Genomic DNA, 18,941 nt, shown 5'->3' on the forward strand with positions numbered 1-18,941 from the left:
TCTGGAGTGAGGCTGCACACCATGGAGGGAGGGTGCGACAAGCCTGTTCACCTCAAGGCTGGGATTTACAAGGAAGGGAAGATGGGAGGAGCAGTTCCCTAACTCCCTTCAGAAGCATACTCCATAGTAGCCTGAGGACCTCCCACCAAGAACTTCCCTGTACCCCCCAATAGCCCTGACCTGAGAACATTCCAGATCCAAACTACAGCAGAGAGAGAAGCCTGGTAGAGCTCCTGCCTGTGCAGCAGGGCAGGCTAAGGGGAATGGAGCCTTGGGGCCAGTGGAGCTGCCTCGGCTTAGACCAGACAGATCTTCTGTCTGTAGGGGCAGTGGAGAGAGGGCTCTGGGCTGTAGGTCCCTGCTCTATCCCTCTTAGGTCTCCGAGGAGTGATATTTCCATCTGTGCCTCCACAGCCCAATCCAATACCACTTGGGGGATAGAATTGCCCGTACCCAGTCCTAGGCACAGCAGTTGTATTCCAGCTGAGCTTCAAGCTCACTGGACAAGTCACTGTGTGCTCTTTAGTTCCCCCATCTCTCAATAGAGATGGCTGGCTTTCTTCCTACGAGGATGTGGCAGAGATGCCTCCCTAAAGCTCATTAGTAGGGGTAGCCATTTCCCTCAAACTCTCCCCTATCCAACTGAGGCAAGAGATGGGAAAGCCTCAGTTTCCTTATCTGTGAAATGGAGGTAGGGGGCAATGCTCTCTCCGCATCACCTGCAGTGGCTTCCAGGCCCTCAGGCTGAGGACCAGCAAGGCTGCTGTCTTTGTGCCACTGTGGCAGGACTGAGCTGGCTTTTGCTGAGCCCCTGCCGCCACCTCCGTGTTCCAGGTGAGGAGCCGGAAGAGGAACCGAAGGTGAAAACCCAGTGGCCAAGGTCTGCAGATGAGCCTGGGCTATACATGGCGCAGACAGGTAACTCGGGCCCGCCTCCCTTCCTCTGTGGCGGGGGCCCGACTGTGTGGCGTCTGGTGGCATGTGTGCTTGGCGTGTGCCCGTCTGTGTCTTTGTCTTGGAGCTTAGTTGTGTCTCTGCCATGTGAGGCCTGTGGGCAGGGTTGGATTGCTTCCCCCAAAGCCTGCCACTTGGGGGTCAGGGTAGGAGGGTCCCCCTGATGCTTCACCTGTCCCTACCTTGTTGGTGCTCTCACAGCCCTGAGATGGAATGTCTGGGAGGTGTCCCCTGCCGCCGACGCTGTCCCTCTCTTGTAGGCGACCCGGCGGCTGAGGAGTGGTCCCCGTGGAGCGTGTGTTCCCTGACGTGTGGGCAGGGTCTGCAGGTGCGGACCCGCTCCTGCGTGTCCTCCCCCTATGGGACCCTGTGCAGCGGGCCCCTGCGGGAGACCCGGCCCTGCAACAATTCAGCCACTTGCCCAGGTAGGCCCGACCTCCTCCCTGCCCTGTCTGCCAACAGGGTTAGGTCTTAACTGGTACTTGGGCACATGAATCTTCTTTAAAAAAAGACAACCCCCCAAACCCAACTCAGCTGCCCCCTCTTTTCACTCTGCAAACCCGCCTGACTCCCACACCATGCCTAGCTCCATGCACGATGCCAACCTGGCATGGAGCACTGGGGACACAGATAAACCCAGCCACACCACTCTGCTCCACTCTGGGCACCTCCCTCTCCCGATGCCTACCCATGTCCTGGTTGTCAAGGCTCTGTTTTACCTTCAGTGTCTCCCCATTGTGCTCCCCTAGCTCCCCACCACTGTCCCAGCCCCCTGAATTTGCTCGTTCTTGGCCTGCTCCCACCTTGGCTAAGCAGTTCAGCTCCTTCTTGAAAATCTAAGATGAATGCCACTTTTCATTTTAAAATAAAGCCTTCCTGGACCACTTCCTCTCCGCTCTGGGCTCCCCATCCTACTCCTCAGGGTGCCTCCCTGGACCTTTCGGCCTTTCTCAATTAAGCATATAGTTAGGGAAATGCATGTGCCTGCCTGGGACAGGTGGTGACCACGAGGGGCAGGGCCGGGCCGGGCCACCTGCTCCTTGCTCCCTTCCAGGGGGTGAAGTGCTGGCTGTGAATTCAGAGTAAGACCTTTCTGGGGAGGGCCCTTGATAACGGCGAGTCGAGTGAGACAGGAGCTTGCAGAGGGCAAGCTTGGTAACTGGGGGTGAGGCAGGAGCTTGCAAAGTTGTGTTCCAGCGTGTGAGAACGTTGTGTTGGTGTCCACGTACGGTTCATGTGTATTTGTGTGTCTATGCGCTTGGGGCTGGGAGGGGCACTTCTGTTGCCCCTAGACTGCCATGGTGGAGTCAGGCTCTGGGTCTGGGAGTGGGAAGGGAGAGGGAGGGTGGGACTTGGGTTGTCTTGTGCCTCCAGGAGAGGAGGACTGCTGGTTCCCCTCTTTGGTTGATCCTACTGTCCGGCTGTCCACAGGGTCTGCCCTGTGTCAGTTGGGACCTGCCACATTCCCTCAAAGGGCGGAGTTCTGGGACCCTGAGGGATTTCCCAGGCAAGGGACCCCTGGCAGGGCCAATAAGGAGCAGTCGCAGAACTGCGGAGCTCCTCATTGGTGGGTGGAGGGGCAGGTGATGGTAGTGGGCGCGGCCGAGGTGCTGCTCAGCCACCAGCCACGTGCTTCCTTGCAGTGCACGGCGTGTGGGAGGAGTGGGGGTCCTGGAGCCTGTGCTCCCGCAGCTGCGGGCGCGGGTCCCGGAGCCGGATGCGGACCTGCGTGCCCCCCCAGCACGGCGGCAAGGCCTGCGAGGGTCCCGAGCTGCAGACTAAGCTCTGCAGTATGGCCGCCTGCCCGGGTCAGTAGCGCCAGGGGGCTGGTAGGCAGGCGCTGCCCAGCCAGTGTGCGTGGGGTGGGGTGGGGTGGTGGGGGGAGACTACAGGGAGATAGTCAGGTCCAGTGCCCTGTCCCTGGGGGTTGGGGGGGCTGTGAACTTTGACCAAGCATGGGGAGACCGGAAACTGCCTGCAAGTGTGGGAGGTGAGCTCCAGCCCTGACTTGGGCTTGGCAACTTGTGACCCAGACAAAATCGTACTGCTTACCCAGTGCCCCTACCTCTAAACCCTTGTCCGCCTTTGCCATTAATAGCACTTTGGTGCCATTAGCCTTCTGGACTGATTGGACACAAAATTGGGCTGAAGTGCAGGCAAAGATCAGAAGCAGCCCTGGTCCTCAGCAAGAGGAAAGCTCACCCTCTGAACTGAGTGGAGAGGTGTCCTGTGTTCCTAGAGCAGGGGACAGGCAGAAGGAAGCCCAAGCATCACCTGAGCACTCCAGCTCCCTTTAACTACCCTGCTTGAATGGGTCTGGCCTGGCACAGGTCTGAGTGCCAGCCAGGTTCTGTTATCTCCCCGTAATACTTTGCCCCTGGCAGTCTCCCCACATTCTGCTCAACGGCCACCCCTGCTTGTGTCTCCCCATGCAGTGGAAGGCCAGTGGCTAGAATGGGGTCCCTGGGGCCCATGCTCATCCTCCTGTGCCAACGGGACCCAACAGCGCAGCCGGAAGTGCAGTGTGGCAGGCCCAGCCTGGGCTACGTGCACGGGTGCTCTCACCGACACCCGTGACTGCAGCAACCTCGAGTGCCCCGGTGAGTGTTCAGCATGAGGGCAGCAGGTGGCAATTGGAAGCCCTGGCCCTGGGGGCAGGCACTGGCAGTCTCTCCACTCCCCCTCTCCCACAGCCACTGACGGCAAGTGGGGGCCGTGGAACGCATGGAGCCTGTGCTCCAAGACATGTGACACAGGCTGGCAGCGGCGCTTCCGCATGTGCCAGGCCACAGGCACGCAGGGTTACCCCTGTGAAGGCAGTGGAGAGGAGGTGAAGCCCTGCAGTGAGAAGAGGTGTCCAGGTATGCTGACACAACTCCTAAGGGGGTGGAGGCCCTGTGTGAGCCCCACTGAGCCGCCCCTGCCTCCACAGCCTTCCACGAAATGTGCAGGGATGAGTATGTGATGCTGATGACATGGAAGAAGGCAGCAGCTGGCGAAATCATCTATAATAAATGTCCCCCCAATGCCTCGGGTAAGGTCGTTACAGACTCTCACTGAATCCACGTCTGGACCCCCAGCTGCTGAGTCTCCTCCTGAGGGAGTGGGCGAGAGCTTGGCCCTCTTGCCCAGCCCTCCGTCTTGTCCTCTTGCAGGGTCTGCTAGCCGCCGCTGTCTCCTTAGTGCCCAGGGTGTGGCGTACTGGGGACTGCCCAGCTTTGCTCGCTGCATCTCCCATGAATATCGCTACCTGTATCTATCAGTGAGTGTGCCCTGCCAGCTAGGATGTTGGGTATCTGTCCCAGACTCTGGTAGGGAGTGGAGGGACATGTGCCTTATGCTGTGCTCACTTCTGCTGGACTGTGCCTTTTTCTTGTCTGAAAAGCTCTCATCTGTTCGGACCTATCTCCCGAGTGTTTTCTCTGTGTCTTGCTGCCCACCCCTGTGCTCCTGCCTCTCCCCAAGCTTCAGTCAGTAGATGTTAAGAATACTTACCCAGGGCCGGGAGTTTGGTCTAGTGGCAGAGTGCTTGCTTAGCATGCACAGAGACCCAGGTTTGGCTCCTTGGTACCATATACATAGGAAAAGTTAGAAGTGGTGTTGAGGCTCAGGTGGTAGAGCTCTAGCCTTGAGAAAGCCCAAGGACAGTGCTCAGGTCCTGAGTTCAAGCCCCAGGGCTGGCAAAAAAAAATATCCAAGTGTCTCTACCCCACTAGAGTTGGGGCTCCTAGGTTTTTGTGTCCCCAGTGTCCAGCTGAGGGCCTGTCACAGGGTCAGTGTAGTTTCAGCGTCGGTGGCACATGCATATGTTTCTGACTGTTAGGTCCTGGTTTGCATTTCAGGCTTGTTAGGTAGGGAGCAGTGCTCACTGTACTGCACTTCTGAATGCACAGGACCCTTTGAGATGAGGAGCACAGATGCTTCCACTCGAGTCTTTTCAAGTACCTTTTGAGGTGCTCCCTTTCCCCACCTCCACTCCTCTGCCTCCCCTGAGCCCTTTGAGCAGTTCCCTCTGACCTTGTATGAACGCAGGGGTTGATGGGAGTGGGATGGGCCAGGCTCTGCTCCTGGTTCCTGATGCTCCGATGACGGGGCCTCCATGTCACCTGCAGCTTCGGGAGCACCTGGCCAAGGGGCAGCGCATGCTGGCGGGCGAGGGCATGTCCCAGGTGGTGCGCAGCCTTCAGGAGCTGCTGGCCCGGCGCACCTACTACAGCGGGGACCTGCTCTTCTCCGTGGACATTCTGAGGAATGTCACCGACACCTTCAAGAGGGCTACCTATGTGCCCTCAGCAGATGACGTACAGGTACCATCTGTGTTGCCCTCAGGAAGAGAAGCCCCAGCCTGAAAGGGAGGCTGAGGCCTCCCTGACCCTCCTTGCCTTTTCCCTAGCGCTTCTTCCAGGTGGTGAGCTTCATGGTGGATGCAGAGAACAAGGATAAGTGGGATGATGCTCAGCAGGTAAGGGCGACAACTCCTTGGGCTTCTCATGACCCACCCCTGCCTTGAACCCTTACACCTTACACCCTCTCTGTCCCCAGGTGTCCCCTGGCTCTGTGCATTTGCTCCGTGTCGTGGAGGACTTCATCCACCTGGTGGGCGATGCCCTCAAGGCCTTCCAGAGCTCTCTGATTGTCACGGACAATCTGGGTACAAGGAGGCAGGCGGGGGAGGGGGTGCTGGATGTGACCGAACCCAAACCACCACCGTGGGTGAGGGATGGTTTCTGATGGGCTCTTCCTGTTATCCTTTCATGTCTGGGTTCTATCTTTCCCCTGTTTAATACTGCAATTGTATCTTTCTTTCCTCATTTCCTCCCCCCTCCTCCACCTCTGCATCACTCGCTTCTCTGTGTTCATACCAATCTTGGTCCTTCCTTCTGTGGTGTGTGTCTTCCTCTGGGTCTGGGCCCTTTGTGTGGTGTTGGGTTCCGCCCGCCTCCTCCCACTGCAGTGATCAGCATTCAGCGGGAACCCATCTCTGCTGTGTCCAGCGACATCACCTTTCCCATGCGGGGCCGCCGGGGCATGAAGGACTGGGTACGGCACTCAGAGGACCGTCTCTTCCTGCCCAAGGAGGTGCTCAGCCTCTCCTCCCCGGGGAAGCCTGCTACGCCTGGGACAGCAGCAGCAGCAGCAGTGGGCAGCCCTGTCAGGGGAAAGGGCCCAGGAACGGTGCCCCCGGGGCCAGGCTACTCCCACCAGCGTCTCCTCACCGCAGACCCTGATGAGTCCTCCTACTTTGTGATTGGTGCTGTGCTCTACCGCACCATCGGCCTCATCCTGCCACCCCCCAGGTGAGTCCAGCCTGAGCTGACCCACCGCAGCCCTGACTCCTCAGGGACCTCTCACCTGGCTCTGGGTACTACTGCTTCCCAAAGGCCAGCATCCAGGACTTGGTGAATGGACCCAAAGTGCTGGCTATTGAGCTCTAGGCTTTCCCCTGGGTCCCGGCTCCTGGCTGCCCCCAACCCCATTCACCGCTGCTTCAAGGATCCTCCTGGGAACCTGTGCCATTAGCTAATCTCAGCATCTGTTCCCCAGGCCTCCCCTAGCTGTCACTTCTCGGGTGATGACAGTGACCGTGCGGCCTCCCACCCAGCCTCCAGCAGAGCCCCTCATCACGGTGGAGCTCTCCTATATTATCAATGTGAGTGGGGGCCCAGCGGGGGACCCTGAGTATATGCCAACACGGGCAGCCAGAGACCGGTCTGCTGGGAAGGTAGTCTCTCTCCATGGTGGGCTGGACCTCAGCCCTGTGTGGGAGCTGCCAGGATGGCTGACGTCATGGCCAGGGATGGTGACCACCCCACCCTGAGCGGCACGCTTGTCTTCTGCTCTCCAGGGTACCACGGATCCCCACTGCGCCAGCTGGGACTACTCCAGAGCGTGAGTGGGGGAAGCTCTTGAACCACCCATCAGAAAAGAGGAATCTTTTATGTAGTCATTATATTCAATGAACATTAAATTAAAAAAAAATGAACTACATAACTTGAGGGTAGGGATGTGAGGGGAGGAGTAGGGGATAAGGAGGGAAGGGGCGATGGTAACCAAGAAGCATTGGACTTACAACCTGCCTTAATGGAATTGCAACCCCTTGGTACAACTACTTTAAAAAGAGAGAAAGAGGAATCCCCTGATGGCATCTTGGTGCCATCTTCGGCCTGAGTCCTCGAAGAGTATACGCTGGGGCTCCCTGTTGTCAAACATGAGTATAGTCTTGTCCTTTATTTCATTTGTTCCTTGCCAGTGGGCAGCACTAGAAAGGCAGGGCTGTAGAGCTAGGCTCAAGGTTCATGCTACCTCCTTTCCACCCAAGGGATGCCAGCTCAGGGGACTGGGATACTGAGAGTTGCCAGACGTTGGAGACACAGGCGGCTCACACACGCTGTCAGTGTCAGCACCTGTCCACCTTTGCTGTCTTGGCCCAACCTCCCAAAGACTTGGTGAGTAACAGAGAAATGACACTGGGCAAGGAGGGCGACCCCTGGGCAGCCAGAGCTGTCTGATGGTGCTGGCAGGTACTGGGTGACCTTCGACGTGCCTCTGTGCATGTACAGCTGTGAGATTCCCCAGGGAGCTGGGCCCTTAGGATGAGGCAGATAGCCGTGACATCTGTCCAGGGGTGTGGGTGGGTGTGCATCTGCTTGTATGTGGAAGAATGTAAGTGTGCACCACATGAGTGAGCAGGTTTGGTCTGCGCTGTGTGAACAGTGAATGTCCTTCTGCATGTGGGTGTTCCCGCCTGTACTAGACTGGGCCCCTGCAACTGCCCTCTCCCAACAACCCATCTCCCACAGACCCTGGAGCTGGCGGGCGCTCCCTCGGTCCCCCTGGTGATAGGCTGTGCGGTGTCCTGCATGGCCCTGCTCACACTGCTTGCCATCTATGCTGCCTTCTGGAGGTAGGTGGGGTGTCTGATGTGGGGGGAGGTGGCCAGCCGGCCCAGGTCGGACAGGCTGCCAGCGCCTCTGCCTCTGCCTGCTGTGCTCTATCAGGTTCATAAAATCCGAACGCTCTATCATCTTGCTGAACTTCTGCCTGTCCATCCTGGCTTCCAACATTCTGATCCTCGTGGGCCAGTCCCGGGTGCTGAGCAAGGCAGGTGCAGGCCCCAGGGGTGGGACAGGCCGAGGGTGGGCAGTGCCTGCGGGGGGGAGGGGGGAGCACGCGGTTTGTGTGGATGTCTTTAAGGGATATGGGGGAAAGGTGTATATGTGTGTGTGTGTTAGTGGCATGTGAGCCTATGTGAGGGCGTTGAAGGGGTGTGTGTGTACTCAGGGATGAATGTTTGTGTAGACATCAGTGAATGTGCGCGTGAGCTGAGTGCCTGGGTGCACGTGAGCTGGGCTGGTGGCGTTGGAGAGGCCTCCTCTGCCACCTGCCTGTGACTGACCCATACCGACCTCTATGTTTTGGCCTTCTCTGTACTGTGTACTCTGTGCTCTGTGCTGGGGGTGCCTTGTGTGGGGCCTCTTCGGCCCCCTGTCTGTCCCCCTCTCTGCCAGCCCTGTCGGTGTGTGGGTGGCCTGCCCGCCCGCCTCCCCGGATGCGAGTGTTGTGTGCGTGTCATCAGGCCCGTGTCGTGCTGTGTGTGGGTGCAGAAAGGCTGGGGCGGGGGGTGCCTGGCAGGGCTCTCTCAGGGGTGGGGCCTTGGTGGGTGGCTGGCCACAGCAGCGCCCAGCAGCAGGTGTGGGATGCTGGCGCCTCCTCCCCCCAGCAGCGGCTCAGGGCCACTCCCTCCCATTCCCTCTCCCTGCAGGGCGTATGCACCATGACGGCTGCCTTCCTGCATTTCTTCTTTCTGTCCTCCTTTTGCTGGGTGCTCACCGAGGCCTGGCAGTCCTACCTGGCTGTCATAGGGCGGATGCGCACCCGCCTCGTTCGCAAGCGCTTCCTCTGCCTGGGCTGGGGTGAGCGAGGCCAGGGCTGGGCTCTGCTTCTGGGCCTTGGGTTGCAGGGGCAACCAGGGAAGACACCACTCTAACCTTGGTCTGGTTCTCTGGGCAAGTAGGTCATCTGGGCAGGGGGCAGTCAGGGGAAATGAGGGGGTCCTGAGTACCCACAGTCCTCTCAGTGTGGCTCCTGTGCTCCCCTAGGTCTACCTGCCCTGGTGGTGGCCGTGTCTGTGGGCTTTACGCGCACCAAAGGATATGGTACATCCAGCTAGTACGTGGGCCTCCTGTGCGGGGGCTGGGGGCTGTGTGGGTCTGGGCTGGGCATGTGCCTTCTTAGGCTATGATTCTGGCTCATACTTCCTTTAGGTCTTTGGGCCAATTCCTCCATAGCTCTGAGCCTCAGTTTCCTAGGTAATGTCCCCTCACTTTGGAGCTCAGAGGTCAGCCTCCTTTCATTGCTATGGTAGCCCAGAAGCTGGGCCAGGGGTTCTTGACGTGTGTTGGGAGGAAAAGTTTCAGTAAGAGCTCACGCCAACCCAGACTGAGGCCCAGTGTCAACTGTTAAATGCCCTAGGTAGCAGAGCCTGAGGGGTGGTGTTTGAGGGTGGGGTAGGAGCCTGCTGGGTGCCTGATGCTCCCTTCTCCCCCCCCACCCCCCCAACTCCAGCTGCTGGCTTTCCCTGGAGGGCGGTCTGCTCTACGCCTTTGTGGGCCCTGCAGCTGTCATTGTCCTGGTATGTTCCTTTTACAGCATCCTGGGATGTAGGCCTTCTGCCATCCTGTCCTTCTGCTTCTTCCTGGCCTCCAGGGCCCATCGCAGAGGGCACCTGGTGATCCTGTCTTTCCTTTTGCCCCTTCCGGCCCCTAGGTGAACATGCTCATTGGCATCATCGTCTTCAACAAACTCATGGCACGTGATGGCATCTCAGACAAGTCCAAGAAGCAGAGGGCTGGGTAAGGGGAGGGTCTCTGTGACTTGGCCTTTCTGGAAACATCAGGGAGGGTGGGCTGAGGGCATTCTTGGAGACTCAGGATTTGCCAATGCCATCTGGGCTCCCCGACCTTGGGGCATCAAGGGTGCAGGCAAGGTGGGCGCCCGGAGTGCTCAGCTGCAGCCCCTCGCCCACCCTAACCCGGCTCTCTCTCTCTCGTCTGCCCTCCCCTCCCACCCCTCTCGGGGCTCATTCTGCCCCTATCTCCCGGCTTCCCATGTGTTTCCCCCTTCTCCCATGTCTGTGCCGCCCCCCCTCCCCCCCCCCCCCGAGGTCGGAGCGGTGCCCCTGGGCCAGTCTGCTCCTCCCCTGCTCGGCGTGTGGAGCCATCCCCAGCCCCCTGCTCAGCTCAGCCTCGGCCAGGAATGCCATGTTAGTCCTGGGGGGTGGTGGGGATGGGCGGGGGCAAAGGAAGGGAGGGACAGTGCTTGTGGTGGGGGTGGGGAGGGACCTATATCAGTCCAGTGTCCGGGAGAGTCTGACCTGCCCTCTGATTGCTATGCACTTTTCAGGGCTGGCGAATGAAGCAACAGTGGGCAATGGGGAGTGGCTGTGCCCTCCCTCCCAGGTGCTGGGTTCCTTTGCCCACCCTTCTCTCCCACCCCACCCCTGCTCCTCGCCAATGTTCTGCCCAGGCACAGCTACAGACAACTCCTCCTCATACCACTCTGAGGCCCTTAGAATTTGTGAGCTATAGAACCTTAGAATTAGAATGATAGAATCTTAGAATAAGACAATCAGAAGCTGAGAACATTAGAATGAGTGAATCATAGTTTTATCATCTGTCACAGAATCAGACTTAGGATTTCAGAGATATTGAATCTCATAATCAATTGGAGACAGACTCAAGGAGGTAGACAGTTTTATTACTCGGAGGACCCCCTCCCCCCAGCATCAGAGAAGTTTAAAATCCCAGCTATGCCAGAGCATGAAGACCTCAGGCCCAACCTCCCACCCAGAGCTGGAAGTCTGCCTGCACCTCCCTGACCAGTAAGGACCCGGGGACTCTGGAGGAGTACTGGTGGCTGGTACTGCCACTTGGAAGCAATAATGAGCCGAGAGCGCTCTTTCCTGGGTTACCATGTGCCTCTCTGCCCAGTTTGCTGAACCATCAGTTCAAAGCTTGGGTTTCACAGTCACCAAGCTGAGTGTGTGTACCCATTCTCGCCTCTGTCCAGCTGGGCACACTCCAGTCTCCTCATCTATAAATTGGGATAGTAGTCCTCAGGCCTGTTTATTGGAGTTGTTTTGATCACAATTTGGAATAATCTATGTAAAGTGTTCAGTGTAGGGCCTGGCAGAGAATTGGTGGTTAATCAATGACAGCTCTTATTACAGTGATTAGACCCACTCTCGATGTTGGCTCCGCCCCTAGAGCTTCAGAAACCATTGTGTCCACCCCCTGCTGGGCTGAACAGTGATGAAATACTCTTCCTAGGACAGATTTTGGCCCCCTGCCCACCTCTCTGCCTTGGCATCTCCGGTTTTTTCTGCAGAATGGTTCACTTGGCCTTGTCTGCAGCTGTGCCTGACTCTGCTGGGAGTGCAGAGCGATGGGGCAAAGTGGGATCAGAGTGGCTTCAGGCCCCTTTGTCCCTTATGGGCTGCAGCGGGTGTGGGAGGGGAGCAGCTTGGAAGCCAGGGCTCATCTGCCTTTTTCTCTGCCTTTCCCTTGCAAGGAAGCCAGGGATATGTAGGCTTGCCACACCCTAGCTAGGATCCTGCTGCCCAGGGCTTTGAGTTCCTCCATGGGAGGCTGGGAGGCTGGCCTCCTCCTCACTGGTCCTGGCTCCCATCTGCGCTCTAAGGATTTTTGTTCTGGCATTCTCTGCATGCTCTGCCTGTTTAATCTTTCTTCTGGATGCCTGTTGTCTCATGTTCTCCCTCTCTCCCTCTCTCTCTCTCTCTCTCTCTCTCTCTCTCTCTCTCTCTCTCTCTCTCTCTCTCTCTCTCTCCCTCTCCTCTCTCTCTCTCTCTCTCTCTCTCTCTCTCTCTCTCTCTCTCTCTCTCTCTCTCTCTCTCCCTCCCTCTCTCTCCCTCCCTCTCTCCCTCCCTCCCTCCCTCCCTCTCTCTCTCTCCCTCCCTCCCGTGGCTAGTGACTGTCTTTAGTCCTCTCCTCCTCTCCGCAGCCTACCTGGTGTATGACCCAGGTGTTTGCATTGTTCAAAGTTCCCCAAGTTGGGGCCTGCAACTCTCCATCTCCACTTCTGACGTCTCCATCTCTGTCCCCTGACCTTGCTTCTGCTTTGGCTCAGTCCTTCTGTGTCTGTGTGTCCATCCTGCCCACCTCTCCTGGTCCCTGCTCTGCCGTGCGGTTCTCTGCTGTCTGTCCTGGTGCTCTTTTTCTCTGGCTGCAGCTCCTTAGTCCCTTTTTGCTTGAGGATCCTCCCAAGGTCTGGGAGTTTGGGCCCCTGCCAGTCCCCAAGCTGAGTGGAGGCCTAGGCTCCTGCCACTGTGTCCCATGGAGTGTTGCTCTGACAAACCCTATTCCCTCGTCCCCCCAGGGCCTCACTGTGGAGTTCCTGTGTGGTGCTACCCCTCCTGGCACTAACCTGGATGTCTGCTGTCCTGGCCATGACAGACCGCCGCTCCGTCCTCTTCCAGGCCCTCTTTGCTGTCTTCAACTCTGCACAGGGCTTTGTCATCACGGCCGTACACTGCTTCCTGCGCCGAGAGGTGGGCTGGATTTCTCCCACCCTGCCAGCCTGCCACATTGGGTTGGGCTCTGGCTTCTCCCTGCTGGGGGACCAGGAGTGGCCCTGGCCTTGGAGAGGCTGGTAGCCTGGGAAGCCTGGCCTCCTGGCTTCCTGGGGCTCCATCTCCCTGATGGCCCAGTGCAGGTGTTAGGACTTCAGGCTGGATTTCTATCTTTTTCTCTAACCTGTGTTTGAGTCCTGTAGGGGACTCCTTAGGACTCATTCTTTCTTCCTCCTGCCCTCTGTCCCCAGGTGCAGGATGTGGTGAAGTGTCAGATGGGTGTGTGTCGGACTGATGAGAGTGAAGACTCCCTGACTCGTGTAAGAATGGGCAGCTGCAGATCCTGGTGAGTGAGGAGACCTGAGCATGGCCCCCCTCCCTCCTGCCCTCGGCTGCTCACCTTCAGGGATGGGACACATGCTGGGTTTGATTTGGGGTTGACCACTGACGACTGGCTGAAATCAGACAAGTCTTTTCCCTCATTCAGTGCCACTCCCGCCTCCGGAGCCCCTGGGCTGTGTGCTGTGGGTGGCGCGCCCCACCCCCATGGGGGCCAGGGAAGAGGTGTGTAGGAAAGGGCCTGGGTCCCTTCCCACTCTGATACATTAACCTCTCCTCTGTCTACCTGCTCTCTCCCTCTCCGCCTATAGTCAGACTTTGAAAAGGATGTGGATCTGGCTTGTCAGACAGGTGAGTCCTGGGGTAGGACTGAGGGTAGTCCTAGGGACGAGCCAGTGGGGACCTTGAGGCCTGGCTGCTGGGGTCCAGTCTGGTCATCACACAGCCCTGAATGAGATTCAGGCTGAAAGCTGCTTACAAACAACCTCTCTATCTGAGCCTCAGGCCGACACACCTGTAAAAGGGAGAAGGCCACTGTATCTGGGCAGATTGGGGGTCAGAGGGTGGACATGAATTATTAGGGCTCGGCTCCTGCTTTATATGTCATTTCCATGACTAACCAGAGCCTCTCTCCAGTCCTAACTCCTAGGGAGATGCTGTTGGGGGCTGTGGGGTAGAGATCAGGACCCACCTTAGAGCATTGTCAGACCTGAGCCTTGGCTTTGCTTTCTGTCCTGCTTCTCTGTGGAGCTCTGAGCCAGTTGTCTTCCTGTCCCCTTTGGTGTGTGCAAGAGTGACAGTCATCTATACTGTTTCTCTGCCTGGCAAGGCTCGGGGGTTTGGTTCCTGCCCAGCCTGGGCAAAGGCTTTTGGGGGATCCTCAAGACTCATCCTTTTTTCCCTCCTGCCCCCAGTTCTGTTCAAGGAGGTCAATACTTGCAACCCCTCCACCATCACAGGCACACTGTCCCGCCTGTCCCTGGACGAGGACGAAGAGCCCAAGTCCTGCCTCATGGGTCCCGAGGGTGGCCTCAGCTTCACGCCACTGCCTGGGAACATCCTTGTGCCCATGGCAGCCTCCCCAGGCCTGGGGGAGCCACCGCCCCCTCAGGAGACCAACCCTGTGTACATGTGTGGGGAAGGCGGCCTGCAGCAGCTGGACCTCACATGGCTCCGGCCCACAGAGCCAGGCTCTGAGGGGGACTACATGGTACTGCCCCGGCGGACTTTGAGCCTGCAGCCTGGCAGTGGAGGGGCAGGAGGTGAAGAGGCCCCAAGGGCCCGACCAGAAGGGACCCCCCGGCGGGCTGCCAAGACACTCACCCACTCCGAAGGCTACCCCAGCTTCCTGTCTGTGGAACATTCTGGCATGGGGCTGGGTCCTGCCTATGGGTCTCTCCAGAATCCCTATGGAATGACCTTCCAACCGCCACCACCAACACCCAGCGCCCGCCAAGTGCCCGAGCCAGGGGAGCGCAGCAGGACCATGCCCCGTACAGTGCCTGGCTCTACCATGAAACTGGGCTCCCTAGAGGTGAGGGTCTGCAGGGCTTGGGGAGGGGGCAGGGCTCTGCCCACAGGTGTGTCTGAAACCATGTCTGAGTCATGAGTGGGAGCCGGGAAGGGACACGGCCAACCTCCCCAGAGCACCTCCCCAGGCAGTCACTGGATCCACTGCAGCTCCGGCCGAACTCTTGGTGTGCCTGAATTCCTCAGAGGGGCTGGGACTTCACGACTCAGGGTGCAGTAGCTCCTCTGGCACTGGCTGTAGGGTGACTGATTAGGATGAAGTCCCCTCTAAGGAGATTGTAGCAAGGTACTATACTGCTAGGGAAGCCACATAACAGGGGCCGAGCCTGGGCACCTGGGCCACACACAAGTGCCATGGGCACTTGGCTCTTGAGTTCCAGTCTTTTGGATGGGCATTAGACACTGGGCACGCGGCAGGACCTCCCTTGTAATGTGAGGTAAGGATAGCATAGCAGTCTCTTTGTAGGGTTGTCTGCAGGAGTGAGTGATGTAAGCTGCTTATTTCTGTGTAGAACAAATAGAAAGTGAAGTGTTAGAAAATTGGGGGTCAATAGCCCCAGGCTGTTGGAGGGCCACCCAGCCCCAGACTCTGCCCAGGGTGTCTTCCTGAGAGAATGTAAGGCTGTTCTGTCTGTAGGCCTGCTGGCCGTGTGTTTTCTGTCCATGTAGGCTTCCCTCTGGCCTGCCCCCTGCAAGGACAGGTGGTAGTGACTCTTGTAGAACTCTAGAGCATTTTAGAACTTTTTTTTTTTCTTGCCAGTCTTAGGGCTTTACCACGGAAGCTACAAGGCCACTTGTGGCCTTTTCTGTTTATGTGGTAGTGAGGAATCGCACCCTGGGTTTCTGCATGCACTTCATGCAAGCACTCTGCCACTAGGCCACATTCGTAGCCCATTCTAGAGCTCTTTAATTGGAGGGATTGGGGGTGTGGATAAGGAAAGAGGCCAGAGTCCTAACTCAGACATGATTGGCTGCTTGTGTTTGGCCATAGAAATTGGCTCCCCATCCTGTACACAAAGAAGATTAAGTTAGCAGCTAGAGGGGCCACAAGTTGAAGTTTTTCTCCTAAAATGTTTCTTGAACATTTGGTGCCTGCTCCTGTCACAGATGGCAATAAGTAGGAAGGTGTAACAAAGACAGAAAAGACAACTCCCGTGTTGGAGAGGGGCAGCAGTGAAGTGGCAGGTTTGGGTCTGTGGACACCTGTCTGTGGCTGGGCCACTGACGAGGAGACCGTGTTGGGCTTTGTGGGGGAGGTAACAGCATTTTGAAGGGGTCAGGCATGTGTGGGTGGTGGAGATGCAGACCTGGGTCTGGGCACATGCTGTGTTTGCAGTGTGCGTGGGGCTGGGCGTGGGAGGGTATACATGTATGGAGAAGGGCAGGGAGGGGCCATGGCAGAGCATGACAGCCTAGGGATAGGCAGAGCAGGTGGGGAGATGAAATAAAACAGGAGAGCAGTGTCACCGGCCATTGGTGGTGATTTGTCCACCAGGTTGGGATTTGGGGAATTCAGACCATGGTTCAGGACTGGGTGAGGAGATGTGGAAGCCGGGGAGGCAGGGCCTGGACTGGCAGGGAGAGAGGCAAAGCATGGTCAAAGGAAGGTTTCTAAAGGCCCACGTCTCTGTGTTGGCAAGACAGGTCATAGGGAGGTGACAGGGAGAAGGGAGCCTGGGACTGGCAGAGATAAGGGGCAGGGTAGAGGGGTAGAAACTAGGCACAGAGAACCCAGAGCCACTGTGTGACCCAGTGTGACAGTCGGTGTCCTTGCCCTGTCGGGGATCCACTATATGCTGTTTGACCCAGGTGCGTGTGAACTCCTAGTGGCACCTGCATGCTTGCGCTCGCACGTGTGTCCACTTAGCACACATCCTGGGCTGCCCTGAGTCTTCACCCCAGGGCCTAGATTGGGGAAGATGTGGCAGAGCCCTGGGCAGCCCTGTGGTCTGTTTAAAGTCCTGCCCCTGGTGAAAGGCTGTCTTCTTTTTCCTTGCCTCCTACTGCTCCCTCCCAGCGTAAGAAGCTTCGGTATTCAGACCTGGACTTTGAGGTAAGTGGTTTGGGTATGTTAGGGGGTGGGTACCTATCCGTGGAGGATCCACTCCTAAAAGTGTCTCAAGCCCTACCATAGAGCCCAACCCAGGCTCCCAAGTCTGTGGTTTCTGTGGGGTCTTCCCCACTATTTCCTTCTGCACAACCCTGAGGCAGCAGGGTGGAGTGAGAGCCATCCTGGTTCCAGAGGGGCCAGCAGGAGGCAGGGATGTGGGGCCCAGGATGCTGAGTGCCCTCGGAAGACAGGGCCGAGTGGGTCTGCAGTGCTGTCCAGAGCAGCACTCCTCTGACGCCCAGTGGCTCCTAGAAGGTGATGCACACCCGGAAACGGCACTCGGAACTCTACCACGAGCTCAACCAGAAGTTCCACACTTTCGACCGCTACCGCAGCCAGTCTGCAGCCAAGGTGAGACTTCCCTGTTGACCCAGCCCTGTGGCTCCCACAACAGGAGAATGTGGCCTTGGGGAGGACAGCCCAATAAGTCCCGAGTAAGGGCTGGGGTGACGTGCGATCTAGGGAATTTGTACCCTCCTGCCTGCCCTCCTCCCCTGCCTGGACAGCCTCACCAGAGGCCTCTCCATTGCAGGATCAACTGTTTTGGGGCCGCCCTGGGTGGGGTCTGGGGGATGTTACAGATAGTGAGCAGGGATGGGCCCCTGGGGAAGGGGATGGTGGGCAGAACTCTGGGTATCTAAACTCTGCTTCAATTCCTGTAATGTTGAACAATGCTGGCAGTGTCTTGGGGTCTCCTCCTTTGTTCAGTAGTATGAGTCTCTCTCCATGGTCTCTTGTTGCTCCCCCTACAGGAGAAGCCCAGCCCCGGGGACCGTCCTGGCCTGTCCCAGCATCGGCGGCATCAGAGCTGGAGTACCTTCAAATCTATGACACTGGGCTCGCTGCCCCCCAAGCCCCGAGAACGGCTGGCCCTGCACCGGACAGCCGCCTGGGAACCCACAGAAGCACCGGAAGGTGACTTCCAGACAGAGGTGTGAGTGCCACGCCGGACTGCCCACTGCACAGAAATATATATCTCTCTATTTTCACACTCCACTTTGGAACGACCCAGGAGCCAGCGCCCCTCCCCCTCCCAAGGCGGGGCAGGAGGCATGAAGGACTCAGTCGGGTGGGCGGGGCCGGCAAGGGGGCACCAAACACCATGTGGCCTGGGGGCCAGGGCCCCTCCTTGTTTCTCAGAGGCCCCTCAGTCACCCACCGGAGCTTCAGAGCCTTGTCTTTGCCCCGGCCTGTCTGTCCCTGTCCTGGGCTGGGGAGGGGGGAGGGGAACTTTGTTGGGAATAAACTTCACTCTGTGGATTTGGCTGCTGAGCTCCTTGTTTCCCCCCAGGTAAAAGCCCAGCCATAGAACCCCAACTTTATTCCTTAATGGGTCTTGTCAGATTGTGTGATTGAGGTCATGCCTGCCTAAGCTGGAAGGGGCCACCTGTCTCTGACCCTGACTTTCTCTCAGGCCTGGCCTGCATCCCTTCCTGGTGAAGGAAGAAGAGTGTGGTTTAGCCCTTGAGACTGGCATCCTCTGGTGGCTTTCAGTCATGGCCACACTTCATTGGGTCTCAGGGGGCAGGCCCCCTGTCTGGATTGTTGTAAGAAGTGGGGGCCACGTGGGTGCTAAGAGCTTTACACGCATGGTCCCTAGCCCCTCACAGGGATAGGTTGTCCATTTTGTGGATGGAGAAATGAGGCCTGCGCTGGGAAGTGATTTCCTCAATTCAGAGGTAGTGCTGCAGGCTTGGCGGAGGTCATGTGTCTTGACCTTCATGCTCTGAGGGGAACTGAGGTAGAACCACGCGCATCAGGCAGACCAGGGTTGGGGAGAGTGAGGTAGAGGTGATACACACTCATTGCTGGTGGTGTTCCTCACTTGAACATGCAGGACTCCAGGGAGGGAGAGCACAGAGCAGCAGGTAGAAAAGGCTTGCACTGTGTGCTGTGACTTTTCCTAGAGCAAGGACACCGTTTTTCAGTTTTTGGTTTTGGGTTTTGTTTTTGTTGTTTGCCAGTCCTGAACTCGAGCTCAGGGCCTGAGCACTGTCCTTGGACTTTCTCAAGGCTAGAGCTCTACCACTTGAGCCTCAGCACCACTTTTTTCTTTTTTTCTATGTATGTGGTACTGAGGAATTGAACCTGGGTCTTCGTGCATTCCAGGCAGGCACTCTACCACTAGGCCAAACTCCCGGCCCAGAACACAGTTTTCAGAGGCCACAGGTACTGTGGTCATTTAGCACCATGCCCACCTCTGGGCCCCTCCTAGGAACCACAACAGACCAAGCGGAGAGATGAGTTGTGCACTGCGGGAGCCTGGGTGAGGTTGATGGAAGAAAGGCTAGCCCGCCAGGTGGAATAGCCCCTCGTGATGGACTCCTTGCAGGACTGAAGGAGGGCTGTTGTGTAGGCCTTGAGGATGGTACAGGTTTCCTCTGAATCCTGTTCGTGCCCTATCACAGCCTGCAGGCAGTT

The 18,941-nt window shown here is 57.7% G+C and overlaps 1 protein-coding gene across 1 annotated transcript in view; it reads left to right on the forward strand.

The window, feature by feature from the left end:
- Adgrb2 (adhesion G protein-coupled receptor B2) overlaps nucleotides 1-17,766 on the forward strand; it is a 34,503-nt gene extending 16,737 nt beyond the window's left edge. The window contains 29 exon segments of the mRNA XM_090335370.1: nucleotides 835-918; nucleotides 1,215-1,379; nucleotides 2,598-2,762; nucleotides 3,390-3,554; nucleotides 3,648-3,815; nucleotides 3,887-3,988; nucleotides 4,110-4,216; nucleotides 5,067-5,261; nucleotides 5,348-5,416; nucleotides 5,497-5,605; nucleotides 5,909-6,251; nucleotides 6,499-6,604; nucleotides 6,800-6,843; nucleotides 7,274-7,400; nucleotides 7,755-7,858; nucleotides 7,953-8,055; nucleotides 8,717-8,867; nucleotides 9,054-9,123; nucleotides 9,520-9,586; nucleotides 9,721-9,806; nucleotides 10,118-10,216; nucleotides 12,349-12,520; nucleotides 12,793-12,847; nucleotides 12,850-12,887; nucleotides 13,192-13,231; nucleotides 13,795-14,414; nucleotides 16,428-16,463; nucleotides 16,776-16,871; nucleotides 17,273-17,766. Of these exon segments, the coding sequence (XP_090191496.1) occupies nucleotides 835-918; nucleotides 1,215-1,379; nucleotides 2,598-2,762; nucleotides 3,390-3,554; nucleotides 3,648-3,815; nucleotides 3,887-3,988; nucleotides 4,110-4,216; nucleotides 5,067-5,261; nucleotides 5,348-5,416; nucleotides 5,497-5,605; nucleotides 5,909-6,251; nucleotides 6,499-6,604; nucleotides 6,800-6,843; nucleotides 7,274-7,400; nucleotides 7,755-7,858; nucleotides 7,953-8,055; nucleotides 8,717-8,867; nucleotides 9,054-9,123; nucleotides 9,520-9,586; nucleotides 9,721-9,806; nucleotides 10,118-10,216; nucleotides 12,349-12,520; nucleotides 12,793-12,847; nucleotides 12,850-12,887; nucleotides 13,192-13,231; nucleotides 13,795-14,414; nucleotides 16,428-16,463; nucleotides 16,776-16,871; nucleotides 17,273-17,458 (3,872 nt within the window). The 3' untranslated portion in view covers nucleotides 17,459-17,766.
- Nucleotides 17,767-18,941: the final 1,175 nt, after the last annotated feature.

Source organism: Megascapheus bottae, chromosome 6, assembly GCF_031878675.1.
Source record: "Megascapheus bottae isolate mThoBot1 chromosome 6, mThoBot2.hap1, whole genome shotgun sequence".
Taxonomy (NCBI): Eukaryota; Metazoa; Chordata; class Mammalia; order Rodentia; family Geomyidae; genus Megascapheus; species Megascapheus bottae.